The sequence below is a fragment of the Atractosteus spatula genome, chromosome 23 (genome assembly GCF_055471065.1).
Source record: "Atractosteus spatula isolate fAtrSpa1 chromosome 23, fAtrSpa1.hap1, whole genome shotgun sequence".
Classification (NCBI taxonomy): Eukaryota; Metazoa; Chordata; class Actinopteri; order Semionotiformes; family Lepisosteidae; genus Atractosteus; species Atractosteus spatula.
The window spans coordinates 829,685-849,909 of record NC_142728.1 but is presented as its reverse complement, the minus strand read 5'-3'; the positions used below and the strand labels follow the sequence as shown (position 1 = coordinate 849,909).

General features: G+C 46.2%; 2 protein-coding genes across 4 annotated transcripts in view; both read right to left on the bottom strand.

The window, feature by feature from the left end:
- Positions 1 to 135: 135 nt before the first annotated feature.
- Positions 136 to 11,096, bottom strand: LOC148816000 (epithelial sodium channel subunit gamma-like). Its single transcript, XM_088940243.1, has 11 exons — positions 10,752 to 11,096; positions 9,302 to 9,522; positions 8,824 to 8,954; positions 7,706 to 7,869; positions 6,471 to 6,575; positions 5,594 to 5,714; positions 5,063 to 5,135; positions 3,030 to 3,087; positions 2,870 to 2,943; positions 2,299 to 2,374; positions 136 to 1,652 (listed from the first exon to the last, which is right to left on the bottom strand). The coding sequence occupies exons 1-11, from the start codon at positions 11,094 to 11,096 to the stop codon at positions 1,440 to 1,442; spliced, it is 1,581 nt and encodes a 526-aa protein (XP_088796369.1). The 3' UTR covers positions 136 to 1,439.
- A 1,234-nt stretch (positions 11,097 to 12,330) lies between these two features.
- LOC148815999 (mitochondrial adenyl nucleotide antiporter SLC25A25-B) overlaps positions 12,331 to 20,225 on the bottom strand; it is a 28,257-nt gene continuing 20,362 nt past the window's right edge. For all 3 annotated transcript variants that reach the window (XM_088940240.1, XM_088940241.1, XM_088940242.1), the window contains exons 4-10: positions 19,807 to 19,918; positions 17,618 to 17,776; positions 16,507 to 16,659; positions 16,285 to 16,392; positions 15,821 to 15,988; positions 15,445 to 15,595; positions 12,331 to 15,167 (exon numbers count right to left, since the gene is read on the bottom strand). In XM_088940240.1, the coding sequence (XP_088796366.1) occupies positions 14,983 to 15,167; positions 15,445 to 15,595; positions 15,821 to 15,988; positions 16,285 to 16,392; positions 16,507 to 16,659; positions 17,618 to 17,776; positions 19,807 to 19,918 (1,036 nt within the window). In that variant the 3' untranslated portion in view covers positions 12,331 to 14,982. The remainder of the gene's footprint in view (positions 15,168 to 15,444; positions 15,596 to 15,820; positions 15,989 to 16,284; positions 16,393 to 16,506; positions 16,660 to 17,617; positions 17,777 to 19,806; positions 19,919 to 20,225) is intronic.

Sequence of the window (20,225 nt, the reverse complement as noted above, 5' to 3'; positions counted from 1 at the left end):
GCCCACGATAATCGAACTGACGCTCACTGTCCTTCATTATAAACACCATCTGTATATGTTACGTGAGAAATTTAAATTCCAATTTGAGAGTTTAAAAATAGAAGTTTAAAGATAATAAACCATAGATAGAGGACACAACATGAAACACTTTAATGTTCTGGCATCTACAATGCACTCATAAATGTTTACAGAGATTTTTAAGCAGGTTAGGTGTCTGATCTAATGTGAAGCAAGTGCTTGAACACAGCTGATTGACACTCCATTGTACCAGGCTGTTAGGCCACACTGGACTAGTGCACACTACTTAAGATGTACCTGTAATTTTATTTACATCAAGAAATAAGTTAAATGTTTTAAATCCGTCATTTCCGAGACACTCCCTACAATTTAAATATTGCAGAAGCGAGAGTTATTAATATGCAGTCAGTCCTACAGCTCAAACCAGTTTTCAATGCCCCTCTGTTAGTTTAAAGGCACGATCATAATCACCTTCAGTCCCGTTCATTCATTATTTTCCTCAATTTTCATGTAAGCTCTGACAAAATGTAAGCAAATAAGGCGAACTGGGTAGTATTCTGAATTTCTGTTGTATAAAAGAAAATGCCCTGTCCGTGCATGTCACAAACTAATATTTCAGGTAGACGGGCCATTTCCAGTGGACAAGCAGTGTGGGGGTAACTGCGCTGTGTCACACATTAGCAATGACTGGTAGTGCTGTAGACGGTGAAGGCAAAGAAGCGAGGAGTGTACAGGTGCGCATGAAGCGTGTGTGGGGTATTTAAAGAGGCCAGGGCTTAACGATGCTCCAAAGTCAAGGACGCCCCGCTACAGCAGCGATGGCCAAATCCTTCACGCAGGGAGACAAACTCGAACCGATCGTGCTGTAGGCCAGCATCTCTGAACATGTGCGTGAGCGCTTGGGGATATTGTGTTGAGTGGATGCCAGCAGTGGGCACAAACCTCGCGAACTTGACCCCCGTAAAGGAATGACCCAGCACCTCTTCAGTGTACGCACACAGACACCCATGGCGAGACGGGGTCCCCCAGGCCTTGCTGGAAACATGCATGATGGGATATCGAGGACAACGGTGAAAACTGTACAGAAGACTCTGTTTCCCATCCCTCACGCGCTGTGCTTTCCTCCTACTCACAATACTGACTGAAACTCAAGAACTGCAATAAGGTGTCTAAACGCCTCTTAAACCCATACAGTGTTCTAAATGGCAAAAATCTGGATACCACGTCGCAGACATGATCTTAAAGGGCCGGGTAAAACATTTATCCATTGATGTCTTTGAAACTGTTTCCATTACGCAAATGGCCTCTGCCGGAGAGTTTTCCTTTATGTATTCCGTGTTGGCAGTCCGAGCCAGTCTCTCCAGTACTTGATTCCACAAGCCCGAGCAAGCCGCCTCTCTCCCAGCTGCCTCCAGCGGCTCCTACATGCTGGTGGTTTTGTGTCCGATGTATATGGGGCTGCCCTTCTCACAGTAGGGGTTCCGGTAGGTGTCGGGCACGGACCCTCTGAGGCACCGGCGGACGGCGAAGATCAGGACGTCGACGAAGAGCTCGAAGAACTCGGCCAGCGTGCAGACGGAGAAGCCCACCCACAGCCCGACCAGGCCTCCCATGTTGGAGATCAGGTCGATCTCCTTCATGCCCAAACAGGGCGAAGGAAGCAGAGCAGCGTGTCAGCACCGGGAACTCAAACACACACACATCCGCCGGAGGCTGGAAATAACCCCCGACTCCCCACAACAACAGTGAAATACACAGGTAATAAAACTGAGGTAAAAATAATTACTGCATAGGTTTAAATTTAATGAGTATCAATGCTGCTGTTCGTGTTTCGCATGCTTTAGCCAGTTTTATACAGTGTAATTTACGACACAGGAAATAAAGAGCTCGCATTTTGTATCATAAGAAATTCAGGAGTACAGTTTTCATGGACTGAGTTGATCGCAAATGTTAAAAAAAGTCAAAAGGTCCAGGAAGCATGTATTTCTTATCCTATAACGGTGCGTTTTGAGGCAGATAACACGTCATTCATGATTTTAGTGATATTCACAAAAATAACAAACCCCCTTGTATTTCTCTGATACACCGGGGGTCTGCTGTCCTCTTAAAAAAACATAGCCCATCCCCTACTTTCAAAAGGTGCTATGATGGTGCTAGGTGTTTCATCAAGTATGCACAGCTAAAATATAAGTGGATAAATATGATTTAGAAGGCCGTGATACGGATTTGTGCTGACCGCGGTGTAGCTGATGCACTGCAGTCGATGAGCAGAGTACTTACAGTAATGGAGGGCTCCTCCACTATCCGCTCATAGTTCAGCTGCTGGTAGTAGACAACGACTTTTACTAAATTATCTCTGCAGGCAAAGACAGAGAAGAGGCCTTAATGTTCAACACACTGAAGCTGGGTGTAGAGAAAACGGTGAGCCTGGACGGTTTTAAGAAGCGACTCCTGACTAAAGTCACTTGTTCACTCCGTCAAGTTCATGTTCTTTTATGCCGAGTTCAATCAGGAGTGCCTTCTGTGTGGAGTCTGCATGTTCGCCCCTGCATTTGTGTGGGCCTGTGCCGAGTGCTCTGATGCCCTGCCCCCTCTTAATGCCCCGCTGCCTGGGTTCACTGGGGTGTCTGAATTGCCCTGGTGCCCGACCCAGGGTGTAGTTCCAGGGATGAGTTTGTGATAACAGATGCATTTAAAATGATATTTTCAAAAAATCTGGAAACTAACTTTAGCATTTTATTTAGGAGGCAAAAGACTCTAATGCAACACAGGATGTGCTGTGGATGGCTCTTTACAATGAACAAGTCCCAGTGCAGCAAAACCAGTCGTCCACTGGGGGGGGGATACAGACCGTATAAGCTGGGGGTTGTCGGCTATAGCTCCCAGCTGGCCTCCCATTTCTCTCAGGTCACTGGAGAATTTCTCCTGGAATAACAAGGAGAGAAAGTTCAAAAGGACAGTGATTTCTTGTTTCCACACACAATCCAAAGACATATTGGCAGGTTAATTACCAAGAACGCTGTTGCCGGCCACTGTGATCCCGAGACTGTGAGCTGGTATATCTCTTCTCTGAAACAAAGCACATGCACAGATTAACGGTCTGCAAGCAACTGGTCTGGCCAGTTGAGCTGTACAAAATTGCCTCACCCACAGTCAGGACATGACAGAAAATAAAACAACAACACTCTATTGCACAAAACACTGCACATTATGCATCCACATAAGTGATAAAAATATGTATAATTACATGTGTAAATGTGTGAGGTCATTGGTGTTTACTGTGATAATTGTTTACTGGAGTTTGTTTAATTACTGGCAACACTAATAAAGTACTCTGAATTATAGGGTTAATTATACCACCCTGAATTATAGGGTGGTATGCAGCACCAAAGTTTTACTATTTTCTACTATTAGTTGTTAAATTGATTCGAACTAATCTTGCAAGTAACAGCAAAGGCACGGAAGAGAAAATGGACTTAAATTTCCAAGACTTTAATATTTTGCAAGAAGAAAAAAATAAAGCAAATTCTGCACTGAAGTAAAAAAACTTTAAAAGTCATTTTGTTTCAAATTCACTGTCAGGTCTGTTGAAGCTCATGGTGGTGTTGAGGAGAAAGCTGTCCACCCTGCGCGTGTTCTGTATAAAGTTTTGCCAGGCAGTTGTTTTTCAGAATGAAGGCGAAACTGGCTGTCTTTTTGACAGGAAACTGGTTCTCCAGAGCAAACAACCCGATCCCTCATCCAGTTAAAACAAGCACAGGGAAGGCAAACAGAGATTCGACTGTCTCAGCAGTTTGAGAAATAGGTCAACGTCATAGACTACTGGCACAGAAGGTGACATTTTTCAAAATAGATTTCCAGATGTGTGAAACTTCACAGCCTTCAATAAGCTCAGAGGGGTTCAGTGACTCCCTGCTTTACGTGTTAATAGGGAAGATGGATGCTTTATCACAGAGAGGTTAGTGTTAACCTTCCAAAAGCAGAACGTCCCTAAATTTCAGGGCTTGGGAAGATGTGGAGTATTCTGTATGTCTGGCTATATAACTACTTTCATTCTGAAACCAGTTTGTAGAGGATCTGAAAAGGGGTGCTGGACTGCAGAGCAGTGATTCTTAACCTTTCCCACCAACTGCACCCCTTTCGTTCTCGCAACCCTGATCAATGAATTTGTGTTTTTGACGATTGAAGTTTTAAAAAAAACCCTGGTATGCCTTGCACCCCCAGAAGGGACATCTCATACCCCCAGGTTGTGTGCTGTTAACCCAAGGTTAGAGAATCAAGACACTTCCAGTCATTTTTTTGGGGGAAACTCAACGATGGCAGATAACAAGGGAATGGATTGCAAATGTATTCAAGTTGCAGTTGACTGAATCAGTGTTCTCTAATTGCTCGTTTCTTGAACCAACTGAAATATTCCATACAGCAGCTCAATAGGTCTTGCATTTTATGTGCAGATTTAAAAACATTCCCTTTATTTCTGAGAATCTGAAGAGCTATAAGAAGTCTATTAGTGTGAAAGACGGGGTGCCGGTTCAGTCAGTTTGACTTTCTAGCTACGTGAAAGGTATTATTGCAGACTGACTTCTTCACGGGTCTCAAGGGAGTCCACAGTACTGTACCACTCCCTACAGGAAGCTGAGAGAGAGAGTCAGGAAACCAAGAGTGTGTTCATTGTCAGATTAACAGAACTGTGCCAGGAAGAGAAACACAAGACGGAGGTAACAGTCGCTCATTCTGGTATAGTTTAGTATCATATCAGTTTGGTCCCCCTCCCTTCCACCTTTCAAAATCTTGTCAAAACGTCTTTACGAAAACATTAAAATCCTTAGGTGGGTTCTGGAACATTGCACCTGTCTGTCATCGGAGGAGGAAAAAACTGAACTGAATCCTCTAGCAATGTAGCTGAAGCAACCAGATGATGCATGTCTAGAGACAGTCTGTGTCTGAAAGGCCTGAGTAATGTCAATATCTTTATAAACCCCATTGCCTCTCACATATGAAATAAGAAATTGCCGATCGTTCATCTCTGAAACAATCCACTTACTTGCACTGTAGAGGGCAGTTACAAGGCAGCATGTCATGAGCAAACTTGTATTCATACAGTTCCAAACATTCACCTACAGTAATGTGAAAAGAGAAAGTACACAGGTCAGCAGCATATCAAGGCCTGCAGCACCCAGGGGCTGGGCTAACGGAGCAGTCTGTTTCCAGTGAAACTGGGAAAACAAATGGGGGGAAACCCAGTGCTGGAAAGTGTTCTGGAGCGTTTTCTAACCCCAGTCCTGGAGGAACTGTCTCTTCTGGTTTCTGCTCAGGCTGAGTTCTTAATCACCAGCTAATTGATCTTGTTTTTTTATTTTAATCTGGGGCATATCTGAAGTTTGTAATTGGTATCAGCACTGTAGCAATTTATGAGGTCAGAACTGCCATCAGTCAGGTGTACTGCCTGACATGTAACCACTGGACTTGACCAGGTGGGCATGTGTGGTACGGTGCCTGTCCGTTATCAATTGATCAACTGGTAAGAAATGATTAGTTGAAGCAGCTCTTGCCCCCAGCTTGCGGTGATGCTTACTGATTCCTGCAGCACTCAGGTTGCATTTGGGGTAGTGGGACCCCGGAGGCACAGCGAACTCCCAGTGACTGCACCCGCAGTTCTCCATGATGGTCTGCTGGGCACACGTCCGCTTACAGGACTGGCAAAGACACGAGGAAAAACAAAGGGGAGAGACGAGGTGTGTGTAGAAGCAAGACACAGCTTCAAAGTGGAGTTTAACGTTCTACTCAGATACCTGCTGGAGCCCGATTTGTTTCTCTTTAAAAGGAGAGCTGCGAGGCTATTTGTATATAGAGCATTTCAGACCGCGATATAAAGTAAAATGTACACAGTATCTTGTAAAACCTCTAATTTACATCACGAAATAGACTAAATCTCCAGCTGCGCGCAGCGCCATGTTCTGCAACTCAGAACGAGGCAGCAAACCTTCTGGTCGCGTGAAGCAGCTCCATTACACTGTAAACCAGCAGGCTTGTGAATCCCTCTCTCTTAATCCGACAGAAATATTGCTTTCGACTTCGAGACGGTTTTGCCAGTAAATGGAACTTACTTGTTAACTCTGCACTCAGATCACATTGCAACATTTCTGCAGTGAAATGTCTGCTGCACAACCTGTACTTGTTCGCTTGTACATCATTACAGTGACTAGTGAGCAGGAAGGGCCGCATCACGTCGCAATTCAATTCACGTCTCGACAACATGGTGGCTATTCCAGTACTTTCACAATTTTGGGCTTCATTCAAAATTTGTAAAATTCTTCTAGAATATCAATTAATTTATTTTATCATTCTGACTTTTAATCTTAGCTCAAACCAATAGTGAACAGCAGGCTGTTTGACGTGGTTCTGACATCAAAGGACTTTTTCCAAACACTGGGAAAAAAAGGCCTCGTTACCTCTCTGGTATATCTTGATCCATACAAGTCGTGGTAGTAATTTCGGAATCCCTCCCCATCCGTGCAGTGGCTTCCGAACGGGGACTTCAGCCTCTGAATCTCGACCTGACCACAGGGCCCGGACAAACGCCGTTCACCACTTCGTTAATAAACAGTTAACAACTTGAAAAAGAATTACGCAATCCCCAAACCTCCTTGTATTTAGCATTTACATTAAATGTAATGTTTTTTACCGTAATTTAGGAGTAGAAACGTAAGATTTGCGTTCTAACCTATCTTCTCCAGATATTCTGTGCTCCAGTTACCGAGTTGCATTCGCTGCTAACCAGCAAATTCACCATCATTTAACTTAATGCTTTACTCGGCATTTTTTCCCTTTAATTTGATACCTTAATGCCAGCTCTGCGCAGCCTTGACCCATTAACATCCTTCTAACTGTACAAAGCTGGATTTTCTGCAGTTCTGGTGATCAAAAACAAGCACCACAACAGACCAGACCTGATGCTGAAAGGGACTTTTGTGCTCTTTCTTCCACAGAGCTGAGAAATGCAAAACCTGCGGCAAATATGCAGCATCAAAGCTCACATTTCTGTGTTTGAGGCGAACTCTTAAACTAAAGTTCAAATGAGAATTTGGATCAGACTAACTTCAATCTGTTTCAATATTTCTTAAAGTAAAGATGATTTGTTGTTGACGTAAGGTTAAGTTCACAGATAGCAAGTGAAACAGTCATTTAAAAATCTTTAAATAAAATGATTAGCCCGTACACCAAGGTTGTGGCTCATTGTTTCAAAGATCGAGAACCACTGCTCTAGAACATGGCTTTAAAATCCCGATCCCTGCATATCCCTGTTGATTTACATCCCACTCAAGCAGCGATTGATTTTGCAATAGATTCTGCACCCAGGACAGGCCTCACACACAATCACCTGTACATGTGTCACTTACAAACACTGTTTCAGCCTGGTTCAAACTGATCTTTCCCTGTAGCTTAACTCTATCAGTTCATTCACAGGTGAGAACAACACCATCAACTACTCCCATGATAACCTTTCTGAGTGTCATGCTGTCGCTGCAGATGAGGTCTGCACAGGCAAAGCACAGACACCCCTCATGGACAGCACGTGCCCCACGGGCAGAGACAGCCCCCCACGGGCAGCGCCTCTCCAGCACAGCCACTCAGAAGCCCTGCTACTGAACATTCATGTCCCCGTTCTCCTTCAGCTGGGCCTCACCTTCATCATGCCGATGTCCGTCTCCGTGCCAGGAGGGATGTTCACGCCCTCGTCCTCGGGGAAGGGCGTGGCCGAGTGGTCATGGATCAGCAGCCGGATCCCTGCGGAGTGGGTGATGTCCTTCACGTACTCCGTCTGCTGGATGAACAGCTCCATGTGCAGGCCTGGAAGGGGCAGCCATCTTTACCGCACCTACACTCGTTTGCCAAGACTGAACTTGTGTTACTGCACAAGAGTTTTAAAATTATTTGTTTATAAACTATAATGGCAAAACCAAAGGATGTTGTTCCTAAAGAAGCACACAAAGACTCTACTACATTCTGGTCACGTACTGCAGGTAAAGGTTTTTGGATGGCAGGGTGGTGCATTGGTGAGCATTGCTGACTGCAGCGCTGATACCCAGCTGTATAAATGGGTGCTAATGTAATTGTTTATGATAAAAGCATAAGCTAAATAAGTTCGTAAAAGAAAAGTGGCTTCAGCTACTTGTTTCACTGTTGTTCCTGAAGGGGGCTCCTCTGTTTGAAACTAAAGTGATCCTGTTCCTTTATTGTCCTTCTGTGGCATTAAATCTGCTGTTGCACATCACAGTGGTGCTTCATCTAATAACTGTGACTTACAACCTGCAAAGACTAGGAGCTACAGTACTGTCGTCTCTGTTGCTAGTGTTTGTCTTCCTTGTCTGATACAACAATACAACTTTGCCATAAAACAAATTTCCCCAAGTGGATATTAAAGCTTGAATTGAATTATCTAGGTCTAGTCATAAAGCATTAGGACCTACAGCATGCTGATTTTATACAGCAGGCTGTAAGTGTGTCCCTGCGGTCTCTTTGTGCTTTAAAAGGTGTAAATCCAGTGTCATCCACTTCAAACTTACAACCAAACCTGAAGACCCTACAGTGCAAGATTGCCCTCCTCACAGATCTTCACAGTGATGGGGCTCCACTGGAAGTCTGCTCCAAAAGCAATTCCTTGCAACGGAAAACGTTCCCCAGATTGTGTGAAAACGAACAAGGAATGAGTGTTTTTTCTGCAGGAGCACCATGTTGAACAGGAGGAATGACGCGTACCAACTGAACAAGCGCTTTTTTTTCCAGAGTTACTGCAGCACGTACCGTGCATGAAGCCGGCCTTGGTGGTGTTGAGCCCCTCGCTGTTGATGGGGTTCCCTCTGATGTCTGTGGACTTCTGCGAGTTGAAGGTGTAACAGTTGCCAAACTTGTAGTTGATGAATCCAGAAAAGAAGCTGGAAGAAAAGAGGACTGGTATGGCGATATGATGGGATGGTGATGCCACATATCAGCTTCCTAAATGAGCTCTGAGAGAGCACCTACTACTGCAGCCTTACTAATCGTGTCACAGAGATCGCTTCATAACAGATAGATAATGAATGGATTATATACAGTATACTGTATTACTTTTTAATAGAGTGACAGAGCAGGGAAAGTGATTTAAAAATATTTTCCTTAGCTGCTTGTATTCTGACATCCTGGACATATATTCTGTCTTTCTGTATATTATAACATTAAACATATAAAGCAGTAAAACACGTATATAAGAGATTAACAGAATGATACTCCCTCTGGCCGTTACCTGGTGTTGCATGCCTGCCCATGGTAGTTGCAGAAAATGAGCATATCTTCCAGCTGGTGTCCCATTTCGATCTTCTCCTCGTCCGACAGCTCGTTAAACTCGGAGGCAAACTTGTTGAAGGAGCGGGCGTAGTTGGTGGTTTCCTGGGACGAGTCCCAGAACCCAGTGCCGTTCAGCGAGCTGCTCCTGTTCCTCCGATGAGACTGCTCCAGTCCCGAGTCCTGTTCCACAGGAACGGCAGCGCGTTACACAGAGGGAGCACCTCCGCCTGCCAGCAGCCATGTCGCCCTGCAGCTCCCAGCTGGCAGCCCGCTGAAGCCCAGCAGTGGGAGCCTGGCCAGTACCTGGATAGGACACCTCCCGGGAAAGCTGAGGCTGCTGCTGGAAGAGGTGTTAGTGGGGCCAGCAGGGGGCGCTCAAGCTTCGGACTATGTGGGTCCTAATGCCGCAGTATAGTGACGGTGACAATATACTGAAAAAAAAGGTGCTGTGCTTCGGATAAGAAGTTAAACTGAGGTCCTGACTCTCTGCGGTCATTAAAACTCCCAGGGCATTTCAAAACATCAAACTACACTGCTTAAACGTGTAGAACAGTCCTTAAGATTATACAACGAACCAAAAAGACTTCATTCGGAATGTTGTGCACCGTGTTCAAAAAGAGTAACAAGGAGGTTGATGTCTTGCGTAGACAAGAGCACTCATGACGAATGTGTTCGCACGTCAGACATGAAGGGAAAGAGGGAGACATGATCTTTTCAGGCTTTTCTATGAATTTTCTGGGATGTGAATCCTTTAGGCAACGTTACGAGTGGGACAAGTTGGCGTTTGTTTTCACTTTCTGGAGCAAAAATGTGGCGTTTAATTCTAGTCTGCTCATGCAGTGTCGTTGAACTCCCCTACCCCTGAATCTACCGAGGGAGTTTTAAATAGTTATTGCCAGACGTTTAGGCCAGTAATACACACCCACTTGTATTAACATTTAAACATAATTTGTTTTCGTTTGGTAACGGACCTGTGGCAGGTTTCTGGAACAGGAGACGTCATCGAGGTGTTCTCTCCGAAATTCATTTCTCCCTCGAACTAAAACTTCGGATTAAGCAAAACGTGTTTCGCGTGTGTTCGTGGGGCCATTATAGATTACTGTTAATTCTGTGTCGAGTACGAGAATAATCCTCATTTAATTGGACCCAAGAGCCTTCCGTCCACACGAGGGGGGCCACACCTTGAGTTAGGGACCCGACAGCACCTGCCCGTAGTGGCCCTCTTTGAGTAAGAGGTCGCGTCGGGGCGAAGGGAGACGTTACACCAACACAGCAAAAACAAAAACAAAACGAAAACCAACAGGCGACAGGTAAAGCCTTTCTGTTCGAATTAGCACCCGCAAAAAGAGCTCTCCCCGCGCCCCGCGAACATGCGGCACAGGCCTGCGGGGTCTCTCGGTCCGCCTTACCTGCAGGGAGCTGCTCATGGAGAAGCTCTTCCTCAGGGAGGAGTACCGGACGCTGTTCAGGTTACAGATGGTGATGGCGGGGAACCTCAGCTTGGTGCCGGAGACCAGCGTGATCTTTTCGTGCGAGGGGTAGCTGTAAAAACTGAGGACCATCTCGGTGCACTGCCACAGGGCGCAGCACAGTGCAAAGCCCACGAACACAGCCCACAGCGCCCTGCGGAACCAGTGTCGCGCCCGGAAAATGTTGGGGATCCCGTGAGCCGAGGTGTACTGAATGATGTCTCTGCACAGCCGCCGCAGCGTGGGCACCTCCGACGGCTTTTTGAGCATCATCGTCCTTGACATATAGGCACTCAGGAGGGACGGGGGCACAAGAAAACAGAAGCCGATTAAGCAAGAATTATTCAGACCTTGCCTGCCAGAGTTGGGAAACTTTATGAAAGACCCCGCTCTATTACGGCTGATGATGAGTATCAGGATGAAATCCCAACCTTAATCAATCGTCGTTCACTAGACTTGGAAATATTATTATCCTTCTTTCGATCGCTCAGATCTTCAGCCCTTCTCTTCTTCGCTGACTGTATGTCTTTTAAAGAATGTAAAACACTAGGAAGAATCGATAAATTAAAAAAAATGACCGACAACTGACCGCGTCGACGTTATTTCTCCCAAACCGATGGGAAGGCGCTTCTGACAGCGAGAGCGCAGGCGGAGGACTGCTCGTCCTCAGAGCCCGTCTGCATGAGAGGATCCACAGGGCAGGAGCGGCGCAGGTCTAGCCCGCTCGCCGCGGGTGATTTATACTCCGGTAAGCAGGCCGCTCGGGACCCCGACTCCAACAATTAGCACGGTCCGCAGGTGGTGCTGCCCAGTAATCCATTACTGATCCGGGCGGCGGTCACCGCACAGCAACGACCATAAATTAATAACGAGCTGGTTGCCTTTCCCTCCCCACAAAGCCACACAAGTCAGCGTTGGCGAACTAAAACAAATCTAACGTGCAAGTTTCGACGAAAGAGTGTTTCTCACTTTTTGGTAAGTCGGTGCGGCTAACGATGGCAAACGGCGGTTGTGATTAATTTGGGCTGTCTGCTCGAGAAGCCCTTTTCGCCAAAGACCTCTCTATACAGCGTCTGTAAGCTTCCTTTCCTAATTAGCATTCTGACAACAGTCCCCTGGGTGACAGGCTGAGGCTACTGAGAACCAGATTATTGGCGACATAGGCTGTCTCACATTACACTCGGCTTTTCAGTGTGTAACAGGTCACTTAAATGAGGTAAGAAGATGGAGCATGGTTTCTTGACAATATTGATGGTTAACGACAATGATACTTTAAGTACCATAAAAACAGGTTTTATCATCCTGTCCGCTTGTCTGAGAATTGAGAGACAGTGTATGGATGTTACAAGCCCTAAGAATTTCCACTAGAGCTTACTGCTGTTGTCAGCGCCGAGTAAAACTAACAGCTGAGATTTGAAGACACCCTTTTTATGCATAGTATAACAACTGCCAGACTCCAGTTTTACTTCACTCAGGGAGGCAGAAAAATCTAATAAAAAAGTTGATCAGCACAATAAAATTCATCTAAGAGAAGAACTTTATTTGACACTTGTTCCCCCTTTTAACATAAATACATTTGCATTACATTCATTAATTCGCTCGTACTCTACAAAGGACAAAATTAGTATCGCTTGAAACAAATATCTTGCATTGATCTTTGCATCACGTCAATATTTCAGCGAGCACTGGCATGAGTCGCACGCACAGAAACAGCACAGCGCCTCTCACAGCTGGACATGGATGCAGGAGCAAGGGAGGTTTCAGATTTGAAGGAGACACTCCCATCTTAAGAAAAAGACTTCTGGACCATGGAAGATGCTATATAATACACATCAAATTCACATCATCTTGTCAGGCTGTTGGAATACACCGAAAGAGCAGTTGCGAGATTCCAAAAGGGGCAGTCAGTCTGGAGGACATTAGAAGAAATACATCTTCTCTACACACTGAAGTGGAATAGACTAACAGGGCCCCTGGGGCATCACTCTGCAGCCACTGTGCAAATCTTAGTGTGGGAACACATTTACAGGCGCCTTGTACTGAACCGCACAAGGAGGAGGTCATGCGTTTCACACCACATTCTCAGAAGGCACGTGTCCCTCTCTCTCGGCCTTGTGCACATTCACTCCGCTGACCCTCGGCCTGCTTTTGTTCTCGGCTACCTGAACCGTCGCAAAATTGGAGGACCTCAAGACGAAAAAAAGAAAGGGGGCTGCCACTCAGAAACATTACGAGTTCAAGACGGTTACTCCGAGACCCGAACAGCCTCCTTTTCTGTGCCGACAGCAGAGAGGAGCCGCTGAGTCCCACAGAGCCTAGCGCCCATCTGCTTTCCGTACATCAGGAGTAAGGCAGTGTCAAGTTCCGTTTTCTCTTCCTGAACAGCGTGCGAGTTCAGCATTGAGGTGCAGATGGACAAAACAAGGCAGTTTTGGTTCGACAGCATAACAGGAGTGCCAGAAACACTAAACCATAAAAATCCCTCTTGTACAATTCTTTTTCACCTCCTTACACTTTTAGAAGCATCAGACTACTGTGCATCTTAATATTTCGAGAACTACAGATTAAACTCCCTACCAAACATTTTAATGCTACAAAAAAAAAAATCACACCTGTGACATATACCAACGGCTGCCTTTTTGTCTTTCCAAGTACAAGAAACATTCACCTGTGGTTAAAGCATTCTAAAGTGCTCGAGTGAGAAGCAGAATATTTAGTTATTCAGAAGCAGGTGGAAAGCAGTGCTCTGGGACTCAAAACTCGGCACAAATATTCCTCAGTCAATATGGATGGATCACACCTCCTTTCACATGTTTGCAACATCTCATTATAGAGCAGATTTCTGTAACAGTGTGATTTTTCCCTCCACCACAATGCAGAGGAAAATTATCCAATTTATTTTTCAATATAATCAATTAAGGCTAAGACTGGCAGCCCCTGTAATTTTGATTTCTTGAGCTCCCTTGCAACACTCTTTGAGGTTTCCTTTCAGACACCCCTGCCCAATCAGGCAACTTGCTGGAACTGTAAAGTTTGCAAAGACTAAGATTCCAATCAGACTAACACTGCAGTCAGGAAGGTCCAATAAAGCATATTTGCTCCTGAGGGCATAAGCAAAGACAACCCACTTGAAATGAAATGCTGATTTGTCTTTTTAAACATGCAAACTCCTTACAACATACAATTTATTACATTTTTTTTAACAGGCCATTTTAAAATAAATATCTGGTTAGCACTGTAAGATACATACAAAAATAAATTATTCCATTGCTTCATCACCCCTCTCTTCATTCATTCTGCCAGACAAAGCAGACAGTTAAGACACTACGGATTCCCCATCCACACTGTTTTAGAGACTAAATCAACAGAATTAACCTCCCCCAGCATGTATACAGGTTTGGTTCCTTTTTTTCTGGGTTGGGAGACAAAACAAATCAGTTTAAATTACACATTTTGGAAAGCAAATAAAAAACAAACTAATGTAAACAGCAGGTGACAAATTAGACCAAATTCATCGGACATATATAAGAATGCGTTATCCTGAAAAAAAACGAACTAAAAATTTACATTAAAAAAATAACAGGTACACGAGTGATTTAAATAAGTTAAAAAGAGCCCTTCAATCAGGTGTGTGTTTGGTGGCAGTTTTCTTTAAAGCCATGCAGATAAGCAGGCACAGTCCCAGTTCTGCCAGACCCGACAAGGAGGATGCAGTTAGACCAGCAGGAAGGGAAGAGGTGAGAAGGTTTTCTAATACTTTACAGGCTCTTCTACGTCTAGGTGCTCCATCAGGGGACGCAGGGGAACACTGACCTGCTCCAGCAGAGGAGAAGTACAGACGGTTTCGTGGACCCCAAACAGATCACAAGAGCTGAGCTGCGCTGCGTGTGTCCGACGACTGATCTGTTTTGGGGGTGGGGGTTCTAAAACTTAAAAGGCAACTACTGCTTGGAAATGTCCCTCTGGGATTAAAAGAAAAAACTGAACTGAGAAACTTCCAAGTGTCCAACGGTTTCACAGTGTCGCAGCGGCGCTATCGATCGGTAGCTTTCCAGTTCCTAGTGTTTTCAGACATTCACAGAATGAGATGATCGGGCAACCCCAGGCCTCTCGACCAGAGATTCTGCAGTCTCTTGTTCTCTGGGTCCCTCCTGCGCTCCTTCTCGTCCTCTCACCGCGACTGCACGCCCAGAGTCACTTTCAGGTTCTCGTACACCACGTAGCTTATGCTGACGGCCGGGATGACCTTCATGAAGTTGGGCGCCAGCCCCCTGTACAGCCCCGACGCCCCCTCGGTCCGCAGGATGTGTCTGAACAGCCCCGTCATGGACATCTGAGGGGCTCCTTCTACACTGGCTGGAGAGGAAGGAAGAGGAACATGAGGACAAGAGCCGACACCCTGCCATTCCTTCGCCTTGCTGCAGTTACTTCTCTGCACATGCATGCTATACTATAGTGTGCTGTACGGTTGGGAATTCAACAAGTCTTTGGAGAAGTGACAAACGCACCACAGAGTTAAATGAATAGGACAGAAGGTGAGCTGAGCAAAAAAAAAAAACTTGAAATCATCTGACCGCCGACAGCGATGGCGGACATCGCTATGGGGACCGCGGGAAGTCCTCCGCTCTCTCACCTTGCGCCTGCATCCGGGTCCGGACCAGTGCGAGAGGGTAGCTGGCCAGCTGGCCGCACGTGCTGGACATCGTCCCACAGGCCAGGAGGACGAACACGCCCGGGTCAGCGCTGTCGGTGGCGTACCGCTGCAGCCACGAGTTCTTCAGCGTCTGGAGAAGACAAGACGCCGGCGATTACCTCAGCGAGACTTGCAGGGAGTATTTAGAAATGAGATCTGCACACAGAAACACCCGCCGTGCTTCCCATTTGCAAGTGTGATGCAACATTTGGGTGTGAATTGCTCAGGGCTTGCGCGCACAAGCACAATAAAGAGCTTCTAAGCCTTGCTGCTGGCACTGGCAATTCAGGCTCTTCCAAGCTTCCTCTCCACTCACCTCGTACACCGCCAGGTCGATGCCAGCGTAGGGGATGATCCCCAGCATGTTGGGAACGTAGCCCTTGTAGAATGCAGCCAGCCCCTCCTTCTTGAAGATGTGCTTGGCGCAGTCCACCATGCCCGAGTACTGTCCCGTCTTGCGCAGCGCCAGTCTGGTCTTCAGGACCTGGGCAGACAAGCGACAGGTCAACACTGAGGCCCTGGGCAGTGCTGCGGACCAACTGCTGTTCAATACCATGAGAATCAGAAACCACCTCTCTTGCACTTTTAGTTCTTTTTAAGGAAACTCGAGCAAAGATGTTGCATTAAATTATGGAACAGTAACCGCACTCAAAAAGTACGATTGTTTAAAAACAATCTGCATTCAGTTTCCATATTACACCTCTTTCACTGTCCCCCCCCAGGCTGGAAATCCTGATCCCCGACTCCCAGGTGACCCCCGACAGCAGGTACAGTTCTCACCTCCATTGGATAGATGCTGCTCTGTGCAATCGCTCCTGCAAGGGAGCCGGCGACGAGTCTTTCCAGAATCCCCAGCGAGTTCTGACTGCTGCCCATCAAGCGCTTGATCTGCAACCAGGGAAGCAATCGTTGAAACGGTCTCTTCCGCGCCGCTCAGCAGACATCTGAATGTGCACGCCAGCGCCACAGAGGGGACCGCGGCGCGAGGCTCTCGTGACCCACCTGCTCGTACGCCATGAACTTGATGGCCGACTCGGGAGCGATTTTGATGACATTGATGCCATTTCCTCGCCACAGGGAACGCATCCCGCCCTCGCGGATCATCTGCGTAAATCCTCCCACGATGCACATGTTGTTCGCCCGGGACCCGTGAACCTGCAGACAACACAGAGCACGATGATGATGACGATGATGGAGAACAGAGAGGCACTGATGAGGAGAAGAACGGCCTTCATTATCTTTACTACACCCGCACTGCTCAAGATGTCAACAAGTAAAAAAATAACTTTTTAAATAAACGAATGTAAACAGCAGTTCCAGAATTTGCGTGAACCTTTTTTTTTTTTAAGATAACAATTTTACCAAAAATGGGGATGTATCTGGTCAGCCAGTGCAATTTACTTATTTGCTAGGGGGGCAAAGTGTAAAAAACAATTCGGTGATACTGCCCTACTTTCCACGGCCCACTGAGAACAGCTTCTGACAAACAGATCTGACGTCGGCGCCCCCCGGGACGAAGGACCTGCCCCCAGCCGGAGCCACAGGTGCGCTGGCGTTTCTAGCTCGCGATTGGCTCGGGAGCTCCGAGCTCATCCCAGCGGCTGCGGCCACTTGAAGAAAACAGGGTGCGTGGACTCCCGAACCCGCCGCTGGCACGTTTACTCATTAACTCATTTACCGCTGTTGGGAAACCGCCATTGCAACACTAGAGCACTGCGACCCGGGAGCAGAGAGCTGAGCTGTTTTTTAGCTCCCCTGAATTGCATAACTGGTGTACTTCCATAGTCCATCTCCTGGGATTTATTTTTCCAGTCGGCCTCATTGTGACACACAGCTGTAGCGCCAGACTATGCTTCTTCTCCTAGACCTCACGCTTCCCCTCACAGTCCCAGGTCTTCCTACATAAAGGGTCCTAAGTGGATGACAGAGCCATGTCTGGTGGTGTTGCAATGAGAAACAGACACAAAGTGCACAAACTGCACATCCCAACAGGCCTACTTGGATGCACCGGCAACAAAAACGCTCATGTACACGACGCCACCAGCAACGACCAGTCCAGGAAACCGCGGACGTCTACAGAAACGCCTGTCGCTGTGGGCGAGCCGCTTCCTACCTGCATGAGCACTTTGAGCCGATCCAGAGGGGCTGTGCAGGTCCTGGACACCGCGCCTGCCCCTCCGCCCGCCACTAGGTGGCGCCACCACATCCCCGTGTTCCTCTCCTCCGCCGTGAACTCGTCAGGCACCATCAGGCTCTCGCCCACATCAAATATCTGGGGAAGCAAGAAGGCCGAGGGGGTCAGATAAGGAAAAGAGAAAGTCGCCTGCATGTTAGAAATTCCCTTTCCGTGAGCGGGTGCTGTGGAGTAGGACCAGCCTTACGATCCAAGGAAAGAGACCCACGCCTCCTAGCACGTTTTGGAAATACAGATTAATATCCCGAGGCCTGTCAGTACAGGGGGTCACACTTCTGACCAGAATTGAAGATTAAAGCTAAAAATAATGACACCAAGAATAAAACCTTCTTTAATTTGACAAGGACTGAAATGCTGACATTAACTTTCATAAAACTAACGAATCGTTGGAAATGCACCATGATGAATCAGAAAAACAGATTTCTAATAAGAGTGTCGGCTACAGAGCACAGCTGGAAGGGAGCTCTTTGAGCGCTGAAAGGGTTTTCAATAAGGAATTCAGCTCTTGCAGAATGTCCCAGGGCTGAAGTACAGACTTGTGACATTCAGAAGCTCTTTCAAAAGTGCTCGTTAATTCCAGCCTTGCGCCGGCCATGGGCCACGCCGGTTCTCTTTTACAGGCCAATAAGATAACAGGATGTCCTTACAAATAGAGCACTGGCACACCAAGTGAAACAACTGAACTAGGAAAAGGGAATCAAAACTTAAAAAAAAAAAGCATAGTGCTTAAATGGGGTGGTACTTCCAGAAAACAATTGAAGCACCAAAAGCTATTCTTTAAAAATCTAACCGAGTGAAAAACATCCATTTCTCAGGACAGGACTCTGCAATTATGATCATATTATGTCAAACAATACTGGCAGAAAACAACATTCCCTTCATTGCAGAGAAAATGCATAAAATATGACGCAAGTTAACCGAAAAACATTCTGTTATTCTCCACCTGTAACCAGCTAAGTGAAAGCAGTGGGATTTTAAAAAAAGATCAGCAATTAAAAGTATCGTCTCAGAAATTTCAATTAGGATATGCATCTGTCCCAGTTTTAATTGTGTCAAGCTGTTCTCACTGATATTTCTACTCAATAAATGAGGCACATATTGCTCTGAGGTTAAAGAACTCATCTACGCCCTAAAAGATTTTTTAAGTAATTTATAGAGGTCACAGTTTATAATGTGCATCATAAAACGATTCCCACAAGAGATCCAACAGCCTGCAGAACAAGCACACCTCACAACCAGCACTTCAGTGCAGTAACACGATGTGACCAAGGCTAATTTTAGACCTTCCTTGTGATCTGAATGTCAGGAGCCACTGGCTGTCCCCAGCACGAATTAAGAGTGATGTTTTGACACCTTTGGTTTTAATATGGCACGAGGAATTACATAACCAGCCCTAGCGCTGTGTGTTGGGGTCTAGCCCGAGTGATTTAAGAGTGAATGTTCCCTGACCTTAGCCTGGGCTTTGTAATGGGATTGTGCCAACAGTTCAGTAACGGCCCGTTTCCTATTCATAGCCTCCAGACTTATTAATCTGTCTGTCGCACAAACTGCTCTTCCAAATCAGGGTGTTCTGCCAGGTGACTCTTGCAAAGGGATATTTCTGGATTCCCCTCTCAAGCAGTCAGGGCACCCTTGATGCAAGGGTGTTGGTTAACGTTTAGCGAGGAAACAAAACAGAAAACTACAACATCAACCCCTGCCTAAGCAGCAACTTCATGTTAAGTGCAGACTCAACAAACCTATACTTAGGACTAGACAACGCTTTTAACTCTCATTGCATGAGACCCTCAAACCAGTTAGCAGCTAATGGCAAACCTATCAAGCTACCTGGAATGAAGGGTCTTCTCTTGTTTGTAAACTTGATTATGTCAGTGCGCTGTGATGGCATTAGCAATGTCACTCAGAGGAGACCGTCCAAGAGCACATTTAGCTTGTAAGTCTCACCTGACCTGAAGCCAGTTATATGTACGCAGTGTAATCAGGCTTAAGAGGTAAGTCTAATGCTATCAGGGCCTCATGCTCCAGAAGGAGTGACAAGGGATGGAGGAGAAACAGGGAACAGGGAAGCTCCGAAGGAAAAGAGTAAAGAACATGCAGTCTGTACTCACCGTGGAGTGCTTCCAGTACAGAATGATTTCGGGAATATTATCGGCTGGGTGCAACAGGTGATAATCTCTCCACTCATTCCAGTCAATGGTCATTGTGCCGTTCTTGTCCATGCTGCCAGGGAGAACGGGGCTCACGTGAATATTTGTACAATAAGAGATCTGTAAAAAGGTGCTGTGAAGGGACACTGGGCCACATGCTTTAAACAAAAACTGCGCTGTGCATGACATGTGCTGCCCAGGGACTTTTTTAATGAAAGCAAAATGGATTTCCAAAACAGCAAAATTCAGGACTAAGTGGGGGGCTAAGGGAATTAACCAAACTGACTGCTGGACTTTAACAGCTGTTGCTTGAAATGAAACGAGACAGCCAAGCCAAGCACATGGTCAGGAAGCACATCTCTTACTTACTAAGTTATAGG

What these genes read in the sequence shown, in the direction of transcription:
- LOC148816000 (XM_088940243.1), bottom strand. Translation starts at nt 11,096, where the DNA reads ATGTCAAGGACGATGATGCTCAAAAAGCCGTCGGAGGTGCCCACGCTG. An exon ending in GGGCAGGCATGCAACACCAG is followed by an intron (nt 8,955 to 9,301) that starts GTAACGGCCAGA and finishes CTTTTCTTCCAG; the next exon opens with CTTCTTTTCTGGATTCATCA. An exon ending in CCTGAGTGCTGCAGGAATCA is followed by an intron (nt 5,136 to 5,593) that starts GTAAGCATCACC and finishes ACATTACTGTAG; the next exon opens with GTGAATGTTTGGAACTGTAT.